Raw genomic sequence first — 20,064 nt, forward strand, 5'->3', positions numbered from 1 at the left:
AGCAACATCTAAAGAAAGTTCCATTTCTCCAAGGTGAAAATGTAAAACCACCTTAAAGAAAATAAAGAAACCATATTCTGGTAATTGTCTACCTTAACCACAGGATTTGTAGCACTGCATGAAGTGTAAATAAAGTTTATTCTACTTTATTTTTTAAATTAAAAAAAAATTAAATAAAAACCCCAAACTTTATCTTTTTAGTGAAAAACAATGCATTCAAAAAGAAAGTCACCTTCAGTAAATTCCAGAGAATATTTTGAAGAACACTGACATAAAAAAGGATCTTCATTCTGTTGAATTTCCTTCCATTCCTTTGGAAAGTCAGAATGACAGGAGAGACACTTCAAGAAGTTTTTGTACAAAGCCATATTTTGTACAGAACATGGACTTCACAAGCATGTAGGAAGTCATGGGGATGGATGAAAATGTCTAGAAAACAGAAGGTTTAGTACCTCAGCTCATGATTGTGAAGCCCTGCAGTTGCTTTCAGCAACCCACCAATTAGTCTTAATAAGACAGAAAGCATCCCATGGGGAAATACAGACAAGAATAATTGACAGCATGCACCTGTTTCTATAAGGAAGATGAACACCTACGCATATAAAGAAGAACATTAGGGAACATGCAAGCTGAACTACTGTGTCCCCAGAGCCCATATGTGGGCTTTCACGGTTTTTGAATCTGTACTACCTTTAATGGATCTTTTGTGCACATAAATATCTTTCATTTTCTGTTTGATATCAAGCAGCAGTAATCTCCTGTGTGAATGTAGAATACATTTTTAATTACTGCAAATAGTCTTTCCACTAGACTAAAAAACATTACCTTGCTAACAAGTACAGTTCAGTCAATAGTTTTGAACCTAGCATGTGTTTCAATACTGATCTCTTAAACCAATCAGTTTTACTCAGAATAAGGCAAACCTCATCCTATGCAACAGCACCATTTTTCCTCCTACAGCAAAAGTATAGGGAATCCATAAAGAGCTTGGAAAAGCTTCTTCTAGAAGATATTAGAAAACTATGAATAACCTTTTCCAAAGTGTGCAAATTTGCAAAACAACTGCTCCATAGGAAACCACCAAATGCTTGGGACTGTAATGCTAACATGATGTAGAGTATTCTCTGTGAAGCATATTGTTTCTGGTTTGATTGGGGTTAGTATCTGAAAAGCTATTTCTGTATTCTTTTCATAAGGACTCCTGTTCTTAGACCAGATTCTTTATAAGAAACAACTGTACCAAGAGAATCATAATACATCTTACATCCTGTGACAACTGTGATTTCAGTTATACTAGAAAATTAAATCCTTCAACACAGCGCTCACAAGTAAAGGCAGAATATCATCTCCTATTCAACACTTGGAAACACACAACTTTGTTCTTTATATGTTTTCTGGTTGAAATCATAATTTTATTCTGACAGACTGATGGATCTTTAGCATTATGCTAAAGAAGAGTGAAGCAAAACCTCACAGCAGAAAAAGTATTTTGACAGGATGCTTGAAAAGGTTTTAAGTTGTGTTAGTAGCCAGGGAAATACTCTTTTCTTCTTCTTTTATTGTTATTTTCTCACTACTCCCACAATTCACTTTCATTTCAGTGCCTGTAAATATAGTCCTGAAAATTCTTAGACTTTTCTACAGAAAAATATGAATTCAGGTAAATTTTTATTATAATATTTTTAATCAGTCTCACTGTAGCTAGGAAAACACAGAACTTAGCACGCAGCTTCTTTTATCCTTTTTCAACACTTTGTTCCCTCTGTCAAGCAAAGTACAGATGACAACACTATCTGAAGATATTGTTGAAAGATTAACAGCCCCATCTGTCAACATGCTCATTCCCTAGCCACATGCTAGCTTCAGCGTTGGTATCTACAAAGCATCTCAATACATTGGAGTTCATCTCTACCAAAAACTACCAAAGAAAATGCGGTGGACTGGGGATCCTAAAACTTCAGAGGTATAAAGAAGGGGATCCTGTCATCATGCAACAAATCATAGGATCATAGAATAGTTCCAGCATTGTTTATTAAATCCAGAAGAAAATAGCGGAATTCTGAGCAAATTAGAATACACCATTAAGAACTTCTACTTCAGAAGTGCTTGAACTGCAGAAATGGACTTTCAGGAAGAGAGAGAGGAAACTAGAAAACCTGATACAGCTGAGGTTGCATGGCTGCACAGCCTTTCACACCTCATGCCATATACAGAGGGGGTTGGCTGAGATCAGCTGTTTTCCATTCTTCAGGGACCGGAGGAAGCAGGAAGACAGAGCATTTCAGAAATCAGCATCTTCAAACAAGCCTTGAGCAATAAACAAAGTATTTTCTCTATTGGTATGTGATTGCTCATCGATTTCTCTGCAGATCATCTGAAAGTCGATGGGAACTAGAAGCCTAATTCCCTTCTTTTGCCCCCCAGAAGTTCCCTTCTTAGGCCATACTGTGCAATTATTACACACAAAAAAAACCCACCAATTTCAGTCCTTTTTTGCTACAAATAGGACAAAGTACAAAATTAGAGAAATGTTTGGGGTTTTTTTGCTACTAGACTTAGAAAATTGCTTGAATTTTCTTTATGATATGAAATACTCTAAGAAAAAGCACTTTAACACAATCAGTCAAAAAAAATAGAATGGAAACAAACATCTTTACAGAGAAAACATTTTTTTAGCACAGGGAAAACAACTAAAAAGCTAAATTATCTCAGGTTAATACTGCTGCAAAATTTGCTGAGAAATGAACTTTAGAAGGTCTGACTCTAAAAAAGCAACAGCTATAGTCCCCAGTTACAAATGGCCTTCCATTGCTCTTAAACTAAGCTTTTTGGAAGTGACTGGATTTAGAAATCTATTTTTATTTCCTTTATTACATCCAATGTTAAGTGTTCATGTTCTAAAACGCATATGCCTTAATATCTGATGTTGGATATTTAAGTATCTAGTTGCCTCTCATAAAATCATAGGGCTAAAGAAAATACCAAGAGGTCAAAGTCCATTCCTCATTAGGTGGCAGGATCACAACACTCACAAGAACCTTAAACAATGCTTTTCTAATTGACTCTTAAAAACTATAATCTCACAAGATTCCTCTGTCTTCTCAGTCAGTTTTCTGTCACTGGAACAGGTGACGGGGTGAGAAACCCTTGGAGATTTTAAAAATCTGCCTGGGCAGCTGCTTGAACAACTGTAATTAAACCAATCAAAAACTTCCATGTAACAATGTAAATCATTTTAGGATAAAAGGCTATATATTTTGGTAATTATGTTCAGGCATGTGTATCATGCTAATCATCAGAATGCTTCATAAGACTGGCACTGGCCCAGTTCTTAAGAGTGTCTAGGTGCCTCTGGATGGTACCCCTTCCCTCCAGTGTGACAATCAGACCACACAGCTTGTTGTCAGCAAACTTGCAGAGGGCACCTCAATCCCACTGTCCATGTCACCAACAATGTTAAATAGTACATATCACCGCCTTTAACTGACTTCCTTACAAAGTTCTACTGTCACAATATTGATTACAGGAACATTGTCAGCAGAAGTACCTTTACAATTTGGCTAGTAGCAGAGCATTTACTGGAAAACTGCAGGAAGATCCCTTCATATCCACAAGACACATATACAGAAAATTATCTGGGTGTAATATCTAAACTTCTGAAATGCAGGCAGACTGATTAGTTTTGCTTAGGCAGCTACAAACTGTTTATCATCTTTGCCTATTCGACATTACAATTCTTAGCTAATTCCAGATGCCTGGATAAAAACTATGATAACATGAAAAAACAGTCCTTGATGCATTAGTTTAATTACCACATACTTTCTAAATTAAACTTGTGCATGAGAAATAAATGAGGTTTCATTCACATTTTAGTTTTACAACAAGTAACTGCCTGGCAGCTTATTGTCAAATGAAATCCAGAGGCCTTGTGCTAGCCACTCGGCTCCCCACAGAGATCACAAGTAGATAAACAGAGATGCTCATGAGCTGATCATTACACATCAGAAAGATAAAATACAAAAGACAGACTCTGAGAAAGGACTGGGTCTTAAGCACCTAATCTGGTGTGCCTGTCTGACAAAGCATCTACACACTCAAGCTACACACTACTCCCTGTTCAAGATCCTTTCCTTGAGTAAAATTTGTTTCTTATTCAGGAATCTTAATTTGGAAGTCCAAATTAAGTGGGGACTGAAACCCAGCTTTTCTGAGCTTCTCCTAGGCAACTTAATCAAAGTACCTAGAAGACAGAGACCTCCACCTTTTTCCCAATGGAGGAGCACCTGGTTTAGAGTATTAGAAATGGTTAACTGATACAGGCACCAGAATGTTTCTGAGCAGTGGTCTTCACAATACAGCTTGTTCCCCTCTGAGACAATGATATTCCACATGAGAGATGGAAACTGCTCTTTTCACTGTCTGAATAAGAAATTTATTGTATCTGGTAAGTCACATACCAACATTAGTCTTGTCACACAGTAACAAAATGAAAATAAGCAACACATCTGTGGACCCTATGACAGAAGCTACGCATCCAGAAGCCAGATTTTAGATAAAAATTATTTTTTCTTAACAGTAGTTCCAGAATCTACATAAAATTAGTGTCATGGAAAGAAAATGGCAGTCATGAGCATATCTGTTGTGGTTTCTGACTCACCCATGATGGAACAGAAAAACACAAATATCTCTCATAAATTATACCTGTTAAATCTCTGAAAAGTCATTCTAGAATAAAAAAAAAAAATAAAAATCACTGTACACTTCATATGTAACTATTGTGTGTTTTGAGGGCAAAATTCAGCACTGCTATATAACGATGAGTGGCACTTAATGTACTTTAGAAAATGTTAATTATGTGGTGCTCTATCAGAGAAGTAGATTTATAAAACGGCCAGTTTTGATAGAAAAGCATGTTTGCAGTGTCTATTTAATATGACATTGTTAATCCCAAAAGAGTGTAAGATATAAAGCAAAAATAACCAACTAAATAAAAATAAATACTTCTTGTGAGGGGAAGTTGCATTAAGCTATTGGACAGCTTGTAAACACCAGACCACACTACTCATCCCTTCAACTAAAGATGAGAAGAAATAGAAGCAGTGGAGTTCTGGGAAGAGGTGCTGGACATATATATGAGAGATGTTAATAATATCACTAGATACCAGCTCATACAGAGAAAGTCTAAGCAGTATTTATCTGAGGATCACTTATCTTGTTACTCTGATGACTGTGTCAAATGGAACATAAAGCATGCCTTCATTTACTACTTTACCACAGCTGTGATATCCATGCAGCTAGTTTTTGACTTACAATTTTATGAGTTATCATCACAAACATACAATTTTCATCATGTACTCTTGGGTGTGTTTTTCACTCAATTGTTTAGCGTAAAAAGCACAGTAGCTTTGCAAGTTGAGACTCTAATTCCAGGCAGATTTGCGTAACACATGGGTATAGAAATGAGTCCTATAAAAGTATTTGCACTTTAGACAATTAACGGTTTGCTTAAAGTACTTAGTCTTTAAGGAAATTTAAATGCTTGAAATACAACTTATTTTATGCATTATTCCCCAGATTCTCACCCTTTTTTGGAATGTTTCAATGGACTAAAGGATTCATTTAAAAGATGTCATTACTGGTTTGGAACTTTAATGTAATTTTGGGATTATGAGTCCTGGGATCCTGCATGGCATTATGCCTTTGGGTATCTATTGAAGGCTGTGCTCAAGACTGTCCAAGAGACTGGGGGAATTCACAGGAGTGTTATTTTCATACTGCCAGCATTTGTCAGTGGTCATAAGACTAGTGTAGCAGTCCACTTCCAAAAGTACCTCTCCCCTATGTTTTACAGAAATCAAATATTTTTTCAATATCTTACATTAAAATATTATCAAGGATACTGTAAAACTAGTTTGGATTTTCCATTCAAAATGTTATAAAGTCCCAGAACAGCAAGTTTGCTAATTCTGCAGTATATTACTGTGAAAGAAGCAAGACTTGTGGAGAATAAATTGGATCACATTTTGTTTCTCTGCTCTGTTGGAATTCTCTGGGGATTCATTAGTAGATAGTTACAGAAAACAGGCACCCCAGAGAATGTACTGGAGAACATCATTTTCCTTAATTATTCCCTAACTAGCCTGCACAGGTTGATCTTGAGGTGAAGGCAGAAGACTTCCACAGCCTGTTTACTTGCTTTCAATTGTACTTATAGAATCATAGAATGGCTTGGGTTGGAAAGGACTTTAAGATCATCTAGTCGTAATACCACTGCCATGGGCAGGGACACCTCACACGAGACCATGTTCTGTCCTACCTGGCTTTGAACACTGCCAGGGATGAAGAATTTACCACTTCTTTGGGCAACATGTTCCAGTGCCTCATCACCCTCACAGTAAAGAACTTTGTCCTGCTGGCACTAATAAGTAAGGTGTATTATTCACAAAATGCATTTTCATTTTGTATTAGATGGCAACTTGCCCTTTCAGGCCCTTCTGAAATGGTCTGGAATTTTCAGATATTCCATTTAAGCTCAGCTCATTTGCATTTCTAGGGTGCAGCAAGTAATAACTTCAGAAAAATACAACAGAAATAAGAAAGGACCTCAAACCTGCCTATCTGTTCTACTGAGAAAGATTTAGGTTTAGCCATTATAAAAGAGCGTGAGTGTTCACATATCAAATCAAGAGCAATAAAAGCTTTCCTAGGGGGAATGCAAGGAACCCAGGAAAGCTCTTCAAAGAAATAAAATATGTAAGTTTAAGTTTGCAGTTCAAGACCTGAAAAAAACTGTAATGAGAAAACAATACAAGACCAAAATAATTTTTTATGACTTCTTTTTTGTTTAATGGTGAAATTTTATTGCATAGGAATTGTTTTGAATATCAAAATCTTCTGAGAAAGGACCTTAGGGATAAACAGGTGGTTCCTATGAAATGGAAAAGTTATTTAAGACTTATAAATTAAATATGGAACTGTTTTCTTTTTTCACTGATGATGCTGTTCTTTTCAGCAATTATGAATGAGGATGAAACAGAGACCATTCTTTTGCTGCAACAACATCTAATTCCATAATGTCTCTTATGCCAAACCAAGGGCAGCAGTATTCACTTGCATGCTCAACATATGTCAGTGAACATGTTACAAACAGTTCTTACAGAGGCAACAGAGGGAATCATGGAATCAACATCATTAATCAAAATATCATTAAATCCAGCCATTACCCCAGGACTGCCAAGAGCACCACTAAACTGTATCAAAGAGGCCTCATCTAGACAGTTTTTGAACACCCAGGGACGGTGATTCCACCACTTCCCTGGGCAGCCTGTTCCAATGCCTGGCCACTCACTCAGTGAAGAGTTTTTTCCTAATATCCAACCTAAGCGTCCCCTGGTGCAGCTTGAGGCCATTACATCTTGTCCTATCTCTTGTTACTTGGGAGAACAGACCGACCACCACCTTACTACAACCTCCTTTACAGTAGTTATAGAGATTGATAAGGTCCCCCCTGAGCCTTCTTTTCTCCAGACTGAACACCCCAGTTCCCCAGCCATTCCTCTTAAGACTTGTGCTCCAGATCCTTCATCAGTTCTGTTGCTCTTCTCTGGACCCATTCCAGCCCCTCAATCTTTTTCTTGCAGTGAGGGGCCCAGAACTGAGCACAGGATTTGAGGTGCAGCCTCAGCAGTGCCCGCTACAGGGGGATGATCACTGCCCTGGCCCTGCTGGCTACACTATTTCCAACACAGGCCAGGATGCCACTGGCCTTCTTGCCTGCCTGGGCACAAGCTGGCTCATGTTCAGTGGCCTTCAATCAGCACTGCCAGGTTTCCTGCTGAGCAGCTTTCCAGCCACTTTGCCAAGCCTATAGCGTTGTGCGGCGTTGTTGTGGCCCAAGTGCAGGTCCCAGAACTGTTGGGGGTAGAGCATGGACAGTCGGACAGGTCTACAGCAAGCTGTGAGAATATGAACTTATAACCCCGAGTCAGGAGAAGAAGCAATGTCAAAATCAGCAAAATAGGAATGCAATAACAGGATACCAGTAACCGCAAAACAGGTTATAATGCCAAGCTAACACAAACACCTAGGGCCAATCAGAAAAGGAATAGCGGCGCGTGAACACTTCATGGACGAAGCGAGGCAGCCAATCAAGTAGTGCGTGATCGCGTGTAAGGGAGCTCAAAGCAGTATATTAATAGCAGCCTTGTAAGCAATAAACGGAGCTTTTGCAAATGTACATGTCGGTGTTTGCTCCCCTTCACCTGGCCGCTGCACAGAACTTTGCCTTGTTAAACCTCATACCACTGGCCACAGCCCATTGATATTTCCTTACAGTTCATCTGCCTCGTCTTTTTTGTCCATGAACTTACAGTTTTGAATGTGTGACCTGATAGTATAGCTGTTTGAAATTCACCTACTTGGCACTGATGGTTAAAGTCTGAAAAAATTTTCATTCAGATGCAGTTAAGTATCTATTATAGGAAAATAATTTTACTTATCTTGGTGTTACCATGAAGGTAATTTTCTGAAGTTTAGATCTTATAGGGCAGCATCTTAATAGTGTGACCATAGAATTATATTTTAATAGTAAGTTCCACTAGAAGATGTAGCTCTGTGAGAGACCCTCTCAATAAGACACGGACTATACAAGCCTTCTCCATAAGCTCTGGGTGCTGCCTCCAGGTAGGAATTAATTGTGCTTTGCTGCAGACTCACGAGTTGGTTCCACTGAAAGCCATCCTGCATCTCGAAATGAAGTAATGCGTATCATGTATAATCCTGTGCTAAATCAAAGTGACTAAGACAAAGTTGACTCTAGAGCCCTTGTGCTACTTTCTTGAACTCCAGGGAACATAGTGACTACCAGCACAGGCCCAATTCAGCATGGCTGGTACCCAGCTTAACATATAAAACCCAGCTAAAACTAATTTCAACTGTAATTAAAACACTCAGTGGCCTTAGGAACGAAAAGAGCTACTAAAGAAGATTATTCTTGAGCATCCTGGATTAAATCCTCCCTTTTTCAAAGCTGCTCTGATAGGTTAAACTCTGTACAAGTTACCTCAATCTTAAATAAGTGCAGTTCCGAAGTACAGTCAATCAAAATCACATAAGGATCAGTTCAGAGAACAGCTGAAAAATTGACTCATCTGGATCCTTACAAAACATTGGCACAAGTGCTTAAAGCAGAGCCTGTAAGACAAGCAAAAGCAGACTCTTGCTGGAAGAGGGAGGGCTGTGAGGTTGCATGTGAAACTGCAATCCAAATTTCACGCACCTGTTTTTTTCATGTCCTGAAGCACAAGAAATAGCGCTAGTGTTTTCCTTTAGCAGACCCTGTGCTAGGGTGGGCTATGCTGAGTATCCCGTTGCAAGAGAAGAAATAAATGTATTGCAGAAAGATTGCTGAGAGTACCCTGGCTGTTATACAGCTGCTGTATCACTAGCATAGGAGCTTGTCCTCATATAGGTCAACAGTGGAAAGTCCAGTATTTAACATCTACTCTGGCAATTTTACGGACAAAAGCTATTGAGCTTATAAGAGTGCCCTGGGGCTGCAAAGCTTCACATTATGATGCAGCAGCTAATCTCCCCTGCTCAGAGCATTCAAAATGAATATCTGAAAAATATAAGAGAGGCACAGAACAAATCAGATTCCAGGTCTCTTCTGCTGATAAAGGAAGACAAGGAAAGGATGCCTTTGGTCTCCTCAGCATTGCCTCCCTGTTCTTCACCAGTCTCAAGCCTCCTATTCAAAACACATAGGTGGAATAGCAGAACAGAAAAAGGCTTACAGAGATGAAATGATAAATGAGAACTAAAATAGTTTTATGCTTTGCACATAGCTATTAAGCAAATTACTGTTCATAATTTTGTTCAAAAGCTCAAAAGAATATGTGACAAAATACCAACACTGTTATATTATGTTTAAACTTCAACATTTTAGCTCTCATACCTTTGTAGGCACAATAGTTGAAGACAAAGATGAAAGACCATATTGTATGCCTGACAATTAAATTGTCTTACTCCTATCAAGTTACAATGATCTATTTAAACTAACAGTTAAGAAGCCCATCTATGACAGAGAGAGAAATCAGTTTCCTGAACATAGATTTGTGAAGCTTCCTCCTCTCTGCAACCTCCCATTCATGATCAGTCAGCCAAGGTACTTGCTTTGCTGGACCCTGGTGGCAGCACCCACTCCTGCAATTATGCACAAGAAAGATACAATTTAGGGCCTATCCATTTTCTTCTACAAAGATCACTTTGTTTTCTGTTCTGTCTCTGTAAATGGTGGCATATCTGGACGGTTATGCAGATACTGGAAATAACAGATTAATCTATTGATCAGTGTTCACTGTAAAAGCAGGCAAAGAATGCCTGAAGCATTAACAGTGAAATCATTTATTGTGAGTTAACAAAACATCTAATTACAAAAAACAATAATTTTGGCATGAAATATGATCTAATGGGCAAAGCAAAACTAATAATAAATAATGAGACTCACTTTCAACAGTTTTATCAATTATCAAACACCCTCAAAAGAAAACCACAAAGAATAAATATGGAAGAAAAAGATAAAACGTGTTTGGTAGCAAGTAAGTATATACCCTTACTAAAAAAAAAATAAAAAAAAAAAAACAAACACAAAAACCAACAAACAAAAAAAAAAACAGCCAAAACAAACAAACAAAAAAAAAACAGAATCCCCCACAAAAAACCCAGACAACAAACAAAAACCAAACAATCAATCAAACAACAAATAATAATAAAAAAAAAAAAACAACACAAAAAACAAGCTGGTTTTTATGTATTTAAAGAAAAAGTATGTCCACAGAACAGAAACTGGAGAACTGGTATTTAGAAAAGGATCAACAGCATTTCTCAGGAACCAGGCTGTTAGGATGTTACCGTAACTCTTTCCACAATTTACAATGTGACACTCTACTCAGTGCTGTGTCCATCCTAAACATTCCCTTCCCAGATCTCAGCCAAGAATGTAATATACAGTGCTCTCCTTAGAGATGCCATTATTTTTCATTTCCTCTTTCGTTGCCCTGCCATGCCCCTACCCCAGACAGTGATTCCTGCATCTCAGAATCATAGAACAGTTAGGGTTGGAAAGGACCTTAAGATCATCTACTTCCAACCCCCCTGTCATGGGCAGGGACACCTCACACTAAACCATCTCACCCAAGGCCTCATCCAACCTGGTCTTGAACACTGCCAGGGATGGAGCATTCACAACCTCCCTGGGCAACCCATTCCAGTGCCTCACCACCCTAACAGGAAAGAATTTCCTCCTTATATCCAATCTAAACTTCCCTGTTTAAGTTTTAACCTGTTACCCTTTGTCCCATCACTACAGTCTCTAATGAAGAGTCCCTCTCCAGCATCCCTATAGCTCCCCTTCAAATACTGGAAGGCTGCTATGAGGTCTCCACGCAGCCTTCTCTTCTCCAGGCTGAACAGTCCCAACTTTCTCAGTCTGTCTTCATAAGGGAGGTGCTCCAGTCCCCTGATCATCCGCGTGGCCATTCTCTGGACTTGTTCCAACAGTTCCATGTCCTTTTTATGTTGAGGACACCAGAACTGCACACAATACTCCAGGTGAGGTCTCACAAGGGCAGAGTAGAGGGGCAGGATCACCTCGCTCTCTCTGCAAAGGCAGAGCTGCTTTATTACCATCACCAAGGAAGACACAATAGACCCAGAATTAAAATGTACAAAACTAAACTGAACAAACAAATTGAAAACTTCTAGAAAAAAGAATATCCAGAAAACATGAACCTTAGGCCTCCAGCAACCCACTCTTTCTTTATCCCTTTCTTTCCTTTCTTTTATCCTGTCTTTCAGTCTAGCTGTCCTTCCCCATTAACAGGCCTAGTTTGAAAGACCATAATATAAATAAAACAAGATGATGTTCTAATATTGAGAGCCATTTGTCTGTGTGTAGGAAGCCTGAGAAGTTTCCTCCTACTGTTGGCCAAAATGTATTACAATCTGCAGACGTCTCTCATCTCTAACACATGGTCTTCAGGGCAAGAGTGTTCTCTTAATTTTTTTTGCCACCTCTACCCTCCTGCATCAGATAGCACCAGGTTTGAAAATCCCGCAAGCTGAGCATTTACATGGCAGATAGGGGAAAACAGCACAGAACAGCACAGACATAATGCTCTGGTTTTCTTTAATCTCTGAGTAACCCAAATGAAGGACCTGCCCACTTCACAGAGCAATTAATAGGTGAGCTTCAGTCTATTTAGGATAGTCACCAGCTCTATATGCCTTTCTTTTTTTTCTCTTCTAACAATATCAGAGCGTTATTAAGGTGCTTATTACCAGTTTCTACTATTCTAAAGTAGACTCCATTTGAGGCAATATTATATCTTTCTTCAGGACTACTTGTCTTATGAAAAGTATGCTTGAATTTGCTCTTTAGTATTAAAGCTATTACATTCATCAGCTTGAAACAATACCCAAAGTCCTGAAGTTGGTGTTACCAAACCATGATTTTGGGTAGATAAGGATGTAAAAAATGTGCCCCTTGATTAATTCGTAAATGAAGATATATAGCTGAAGAGAAGTTGACATTAAACAACACAATCTTCAGGGAACATCTGAGCTCTTGTCTGCTCTACTGGGAAATATTCTTCAGGACTCAAGAAAGCTTGTTTATCAAGGTAAATATGTCAAGAAGGAGTTATTCACACATAGCCTGAAAACAATACAGCTTTTAAAAACAACCCACGTAGGATATTGTGAGGACTCTTCCCCAGAGAAAACCACTCAGGATGACATACTAACAACAAATAGAAGTAGTCAAGTTGTTAAATGATAAAACAAACAACAACAAAAGAAAAAAGTAAACAAAAGAAAAAAGACAAAGATGAATACACAATTGTGTTTAGAAACAAAAGCACCAGTAAAGACTGGGTCAAGCTGACCTACCCTGAGACTTTCCTGCTTACCTTTCTGTGTTGGCAAGTCCATCTCTACTTCTAGCATCATTTTGCAACTCCAGTCTCTCCCTCTCTCCATCCCCACACATGACAGGTCTTTCTTTTCCTTGCATCAGTCTTACATCTTATCTTATACCACAGCTGCTGTCATCTGAGTGAGGAAGGACAGGAGGAGCAACCTGACAACAGAAATAGTCTAGAAAGTCATGGGGTGATCTAGAAGGCTTTGGAAAGCTATGCTTGCTTCTGCGAGGCTAAAGGCTGGTGGGGATAAGAGACCTGATACTGGCAGCAGTCAGCTTCACCTATATCTCCATAACAGAAGTGTTTGATCTTGCCTACCCTGAGCCTACTGTGTGATAGGTAGTAAGGCCTCTCAGGCACTGTCTGACTCAATGAGCCTAAACCAGAGGTCACACTCAGCAATTTCCAGCAACATCTCTTAGACTCTAAGTAGTGGCCTACTTCAGCTATTAGCTAAAGCTACAAGCTTTATTTGGATGTTGTAAATTCTTCGATTTGTAAAATCGACACCCACAGCCTCATACTTGTTACCTTACCATGAAATCACAGCATAGAAGATACTATTTTTGAAAAACAAAAAAAAATTAGAAGATGTAATTTTTAATTTTATGTCAACAACTGTATAAAGTTGGAAACATAACAGTCAAGATTGAATAGGCACAATGTACAAGCACATGCAGAGATTCTGGCATCTGATTTTATATGCTACAAGTCTATAAAATCAAAACACTAGTATCTGATTCAGTAGCAAGAGTAAAAAAAAAAAAAAAAAACAAACCAACTTCCAATTCAATATTAATTTGCCCAGTTTTAACACAAACTGAAACAAACATTGGTCTTGCCAGAGCCTTAAATTGAAAATAACAGCCTTTTCCTCAAACTTGTTAATTATCATATTACTTTCCTTAGTCAAACCAGCAGCTACAGCTGATTTTTACCTAGTCAGAGCTGAGTGGCTTGTTAAATACTTGCTGCTTAAGGCTTTCATCTTCTTCACTCTAGATTGCCCAATTAGGACAGCTCATAAGTTTGAGAAAAGTAATGCAGGGTAATCAGACATAGAATCATAGCATCACAGAATGGTTAGGGTCAGAAAGGACCTTAAGATCAGCTAGTTCCAACCCCACCTCCCATGGGCAGGAACACCTCACACTAGACCATGTTGCCCAAGGCTCTGTCCAACCTAGCCTTGAACACTGCCAGGGATGGAGCATTTACCACTTGTCTGGGCAATCTGTTCCAGTGACTTACCACTCTCACAGTAAAGAACATATTCCTCACATCTAACCTGAACTTCCCCTGTTTAAGTTTAAACCCATTATCCCTTGGACTATTGCTGCAGTCCCTGACAAAGAGTCCCTCTCCAGCATCCTTGTTGGCCCCTATGAGGTCTCCACACAGCCTTCCCTTCTGCAGACTGAACAGCTTCTACTTTCTCAGCCTGTCTTCATATGGGAAGTGCTCAAGTCCCCTTATCATCCTCAGGACCCTCCTCTGGACTTGTTCTAACATGTTGATCCCTGTCCTTCTTATGTTGAGGACACTTGAACTGCACACAGTACTCCAACTGAGGTCTCACAAGAGCAGAGTAGAGGGACAGGATCACCTCTTTTGACCTCCTGATCGCACTCATTTTGATGCCACCCAGGATACAGTTGGCTTTCTGCGCTGTAAGCATCTACTGAAGTCAGCTCATGTTCATTTTCTCATCAACCAATACCCCCAAGTCCTCCTCTGCAGGGCTGCTCTGAATCTCTTCTCTGCCCAACCTGTAGCTGTGCCTGGGATTGCTCTGACCTAGGTGAAGGACCTTGCACTTGTCCTTGTTGTACTTCATGAGGCTGGCGCTGACCCATCTTCTCAAGCATGTCAAGGTCCCTCTGGATGGCATTCCTTCCCTCCAGCATATCAACCAAACCACACAGCTTCAGCAAATTTTCTGAGCACACACTCAATCCCACTGTCCATGTTGTCGACAAAGATGTTGAACAGGACTGGTCTTTACACCAATCCCTGACAGACACTGCTTGTTACTGGTCTCCACTTGGACATTAAAACATCAACTGTGACTCTGTGTGTGGCCATCCAGCCAATTTTTTATCCAGGGAGTTATCCATTCATCAAATTCGTGTACCTCAAATTTAGAGACCTGGATGTCATATGGAAAAATGACATACATGACATACACAGAGCAAGCACTTCTATCAGTGATTGCTTTCATCATTCAAATGCTGATAAAAGCTTTGAATACACCCCCTCAGAAATCATTATTTTTAACTCCAGCAATAAGAGAGCATGTCATGCACACCCCTAGATTTAATACGATAGGTTCATCCTCCAGGAAAATCTTTACAAAAAGTTTACTGCTGTAGAAAGCTTTGTAGAAAGCTTTATAGAATGCTCGAGTGCTAATTGACTGTAACCAGGGTAATGCAACATGCCCCACTACTTTCTCAGAGAATGGACAGCAGTCAGGACAACTAAGAGTACAATCTGAATCAGAATGGCTATGAATTACAAAGTTACCAAAAGGACACACCCGTGCAGTGGTTATTAAACCTTTTTACATTGATACTGAAAAGATTCTGGATTGGCTAGAAAGGAGTGTGGGAGCCTTTTTAACACAAGGCTTCCCCAATTCGTTTTCCCAAATAAAATGATCATTAGGGTTACAAGGGCAATTCTTATTTTTAAACCGCAGAACAATTCTTACTTCTGCTACTTGAGCTATAATATAGGTATAAAAATGGCTTCCTTTCATCACGTAAGTAGTGGTTCTTCTTCTGTTGTTCAGATTTAGACTTGTAAGAATGATCTTCACGTGTGTTTCTTTGCCTTTGAGTTTTCCCCTTCTTCCTCTCAGACTTTGCATTTTAGAAGCAGTCTCAACGTCTCAAACTTAGTCTGTCCAAATGTGACCTTTTCCAGCTTAACAGTTCCTCTTTTCTGTCTACCTTTCCAAAACACTGACAACTCCATTGCTCTGTCTCTCAAGATTTCCCAGAAAAACAAGCAATCACAACTTATACTACAAATTCTAAAGAAAATTTCATGGAAAATTTGACAAAACAGATTTTATTTTGGGTTTCCACAATTATCAGAATAATGACAGAAAATGTGTCATACTGTACTGCAGCCCCATATGTCATTCAGTGATCTAATTTCGAATTTTGAAAGGTTTACACCAAGAAACTAATATTAAGGTGTTATCAATCACAGTTACCCTAAATTTAGCAAGACAAAAAAGATTGGATCATTTAGAAACTTTACTATTCCTCTGACAAAAAAAAAAAAAAAATAAAAGAAGAAAGAAAAGAAAGCAAAACTCATCTAATCTATTCTAATTAAAAAGTATCTAGCTGTCATTGGAAATTTCTAAGAATTGCGGCTACCAGTAGTATCAAATGGACAGATATTTTTGCTATTATACATTAGAAAGTAATATGCTGGCCTAGTCACTACGGACTTCTTTCAGTTTGTTTCTGTTATTTTTCCTATAATTCCTAGGTTCTAAATGAAATTGCCAGTTTATGAAGATACTGGTTCCTATCAAGTTACCCTCTCTTCTTAGGCCTCTTCTCTAGGATTTGTTTTATAAGTTTTATTTCCTCTACAAACAAGTTTCATTTTTGAACAGCATATCTTTCCCTTCCTATTATGGAACTGGGACTTTGGGGGCATCTAATTAAACTGCTCCCAATTAATGTCACCCTGTTTCTGTTTAAATTGTCTTCCATTTGAATGGGCTTATAATTGCTTTCTACTTGCTAAGTTAGTCCATTCAAAATACAGAGTAGATACCCATTAATGATCTGAACTACACTGTAACTCAAGTTAAAGCATTGCCTTTGTAATTTGTTTTGCATGTTTAATAGGTTATACGGAGCTGATTAATGAATTTTCTAGCTTGCCTCAGTGGTTTCTTGCAGAAATCAGTTTTTACACTGCATTCATTGTACTATAGTTTTTATTTACATTAATGTTCATTGTTCAATATTACAAACACAGTGAGTGTTATTTTGCTACTTATTTTAAATTCTTGCGGGTTTAATAGCAATATAGTCTGTGTTAATGAGAAAGGAGAAATTCTAGTCATTACCAGTTTGTCTTCCAACTACTTTAGAAGGAGAAAGGAAATTTAATAGCATATTGTGACACTAGAATAACATAATTTTAAGGCCATTCAACATCTGTTCTCATATTTTAATTTCAGAATAGATGTTGCCTTTTCAAATCCTCACTTTATTAATAAAGTCACATTTTTGTGTGACTTTGAAATTGAATGACACACAAAATCACATCATGAATTTTGAAAAATATTACTGGAATACTTACTGCCTGGATTGATTTTGGTTACTTTTTTCATGCAGAAGAGGACTGTATTTGAAACACTCTTTAGAATCAAGAGCAAGAAGTTACCCTGTATCTAATTTTTCTTTGCTTCTATGACCATATTCTAATGGAGAGGTATGAAAAGCTAGCGCAGAAGGATTCTTCCGCCTTCCTCCACTTAAGAAGCTTAGTAAGAGATCAAATTATTTAATACACTCATTAGTAATTATTAAATCTGAAATCATTTGTTATTTGGACTAATATTAGAAATGGCCACTCTTCAAAGGAACAGAAGATTAGTTCAGATAAGCACAAAATCTGAAAGCTCAAGTAGCCGTCTTAGTACTGGGAAACCCTCAAATATGTTGCCTGACACTGAAAGGCAGGTGTTACAGAGATATTGAAGAGCCTCAGAAGGATAAGGTATCACTCTTGTAAGAGAATGCAGGTTGTAATAAAGGACAGTCCTGGTCCACAGATTCTTAAAGCCAAATAGATGGGAAATTTCAAGGAAAAAAAAAATAAATGAGTTAAAGGAAGAAAATGCAAAGCTGAAATGCAAGTTAACAACTCAAGCTGAGCTTACTATTGCTCCGTCTAATTTCCTTCCAACACCACAGGTACGTCAGGTACTTAATTCCTCATTGTATGTGTATCCACTGATTTATTTTGTATCATGGTCTTAGCTGCCTAGTAGCAATAAATTTAGTTAATAGCTAGGCTTTTACCTGGTAGCAGTTTGCAAGGAGCACTGTGACCAAACTTGATCATGAAGGAGGGTATCTGTGTATGTACAGTGAAAAACATACAAGTTCAAGATATGAAGCTACTGGAGAAAGTCTAGCAAATGGTCAGCTAAGAAGATGAAGGTATTGGAGCATCTCACACATGAGGAAAGGCTGAGAAAGCTGGGAATGTTCAGCATGGGGGAAAAAGAGTTGCAGGAGACTTACCAATGTATATAAATACCTGAAGGGAGGGTGCAAAGAGGGCAGAGACAGACTCTTTCCAGTGGTGCCCAGTGACAGGACAAGGGCACCAACAGAAATGTTCCGAACATCAGGAAGCAACTTTTCATGGCAGAGTCACTACGCCTGGCACAGGCTGCTAAGAGTCGTTTTGGATTCTCCATCCTTGGAGATATTCAAAAGCCAGCTGCATACAGTCCTGTGGCACTGGCTTTTGGTAGCCCTGCTTGAGCAGGATGGGTTGGACAAGACTGTCATAGTTTAAACACAGTCAGGCAACTTGTTCACTCATTCCCTCGCTTCTTTCCCTCTCCCTGCTCCCGGAGGGACGGAGAGGAGAATCGAAAAGAATGCAACTCCCACAGGTTAAGAACAGTTTAGTAACTAAGGTATAACACACATCACTACTGCTACCACCAATAATAATAATGATAAAGGAAATAACAAGGGAAGAGAATACAACATCTCACCACCAGCCAACTGATAACTCGCCCCCCCCAGCCCGACCAAGCACTGACCGATACCTCATCCAACCCTGCAGTCTCCCAGCCCTTCCAGCTAACTCCCAGTTACATCCCGGGCATGACATGCTGTGGTATGGAATACCTCTTTGGCTAGCTTGCGTCAGGTGTCCTGTCTCTGCTTCCTCCCGGCTTCCCCTCCTCCCTGGCAGAGCATGAGGCTCACAAAGTCCATGGCCAAACCAAAACATCATTGTTATCAGCTCTGTTCCCAAGCCAAAAGTCAAAACACAACACTGCACCAGCTGCCAAGGAGAAAAATGACTGCTACTGCTGAACCCAGGACATTATCCACCCCTTATTCCATACCATTCATGTCATGCTCAGATCCCACATTTTCAGTATACCATCACTCTTATCTAAGTGCATGGACCAGTCCCTATAAAGCTGCTGAGTCCCTCTAGTCCATGATGTCAGGCTCCATCTCTTGTAACAATCTTTCAGAACAGGAGAGGCTGTGTGCAGTGTTCACACTCGTGAATAATCTGGGCAATAGTGTCCATTGCTAAGTCCACCCCTCGATCATGAGTCCATCTCTATGTTGCATCTCTGCTCTGATGGCCTGAAGTGTCATGGGCCCACCAGGCTCAAAATAATTCACTGTCCCCTTAAGCAGTTTCTGCAGTTTGCTGCTGAGGACTCCATACAGCTGCCTTCCATCTCCGACTCTTCCAAAGCAGTGGAGGGGCCCAGTGGACTAGATACTTGCCCATACTGTCCCACACACCCTGCCACTCATGACTGTCCAGCCTTGGGGAAAATCTCCTGGTCCTCCCATATCGTCGTCTAATCGCAGACAAGACCCAAACCTGACTCTGCTTAACTTCTGAGATCAGACAAAATGGTGGTGGGTAAAACACAGTCTGTATGTGTGCCAACATGCTGATCCCCATCACAATCAGCAGGCAGGTCCCAAGGGTACCCAAAGGCCATTCAAAACCCTCAGAACTCTCAAACGATGCTGCTGTACTTGTCACTGGGGCTGGTGTAGCTGCTGTGCTTGCCGGCTCTCCCACCACCAGCTTCTCTTTTCCTGAGTCCAGATCTTCCTCCTCTGCCTTGCTGGGAAATGCTGCGTGGTCTCCTGCATCCTCCTGGGGCTCGGCAGGCGGCTTCCGGGGGATGGGCTCGGCCGTCGCAGGGCTGGGCTCGGCCGCGGGGCTCGGTTCCTCCGCGGGGCTCGGCTCCCCCGCCGTCTTCTCCCGCTGCTCAGCAGCCGCCTCCTTCCTCTCCTCGGCCGCCCCGACCTCCTCCACCGGC

At 39.7% G+C, this 20,064-nt stretch overlaps 1 protein-coding gene across 1 annotated transcript in view; it reads right to left on the bottom strand.

The window, feature by feature from the left end:
* Window positions 1-20,064, bottom strand: part of LOC134163689 (uncharacterized) — a 360,084-nt gene that overhangs the window by 324,340 nt on the left and 15,680 nt on the right. Inside the window, exon 2 of the mRNA XM_062618778.1 lies at window positions 19,320-20,036. Within this exon, the coding sequence (XP_062474762.1) occupies window positions 19,413-20,036 (624 nt within the window). The 3' untranslated portion in view covers window positions 19,320-19,412. The remainder of the gene's footprint in view (window positions 1-19,319; window positions 20,037-20,064) is intronic.

This window comes from Pezoporus occidentalis, unplaced genomic scaffold (assembly GCF_034315485.1).
Source record: "Pezoporus occidentalis ecotype Australia unplaced genomic scaffold, CSIRO_AGI_Poc_V1 ctg203, whole genome shotgun sequence".
Classification (NCBI taxonomy): domain Eukaryota; kingdom Metazoa; phylum Chordata; class Aves; order Psittaciformes; family Psittacidae; genus Pezoporus; species Pezoporus occidentalis.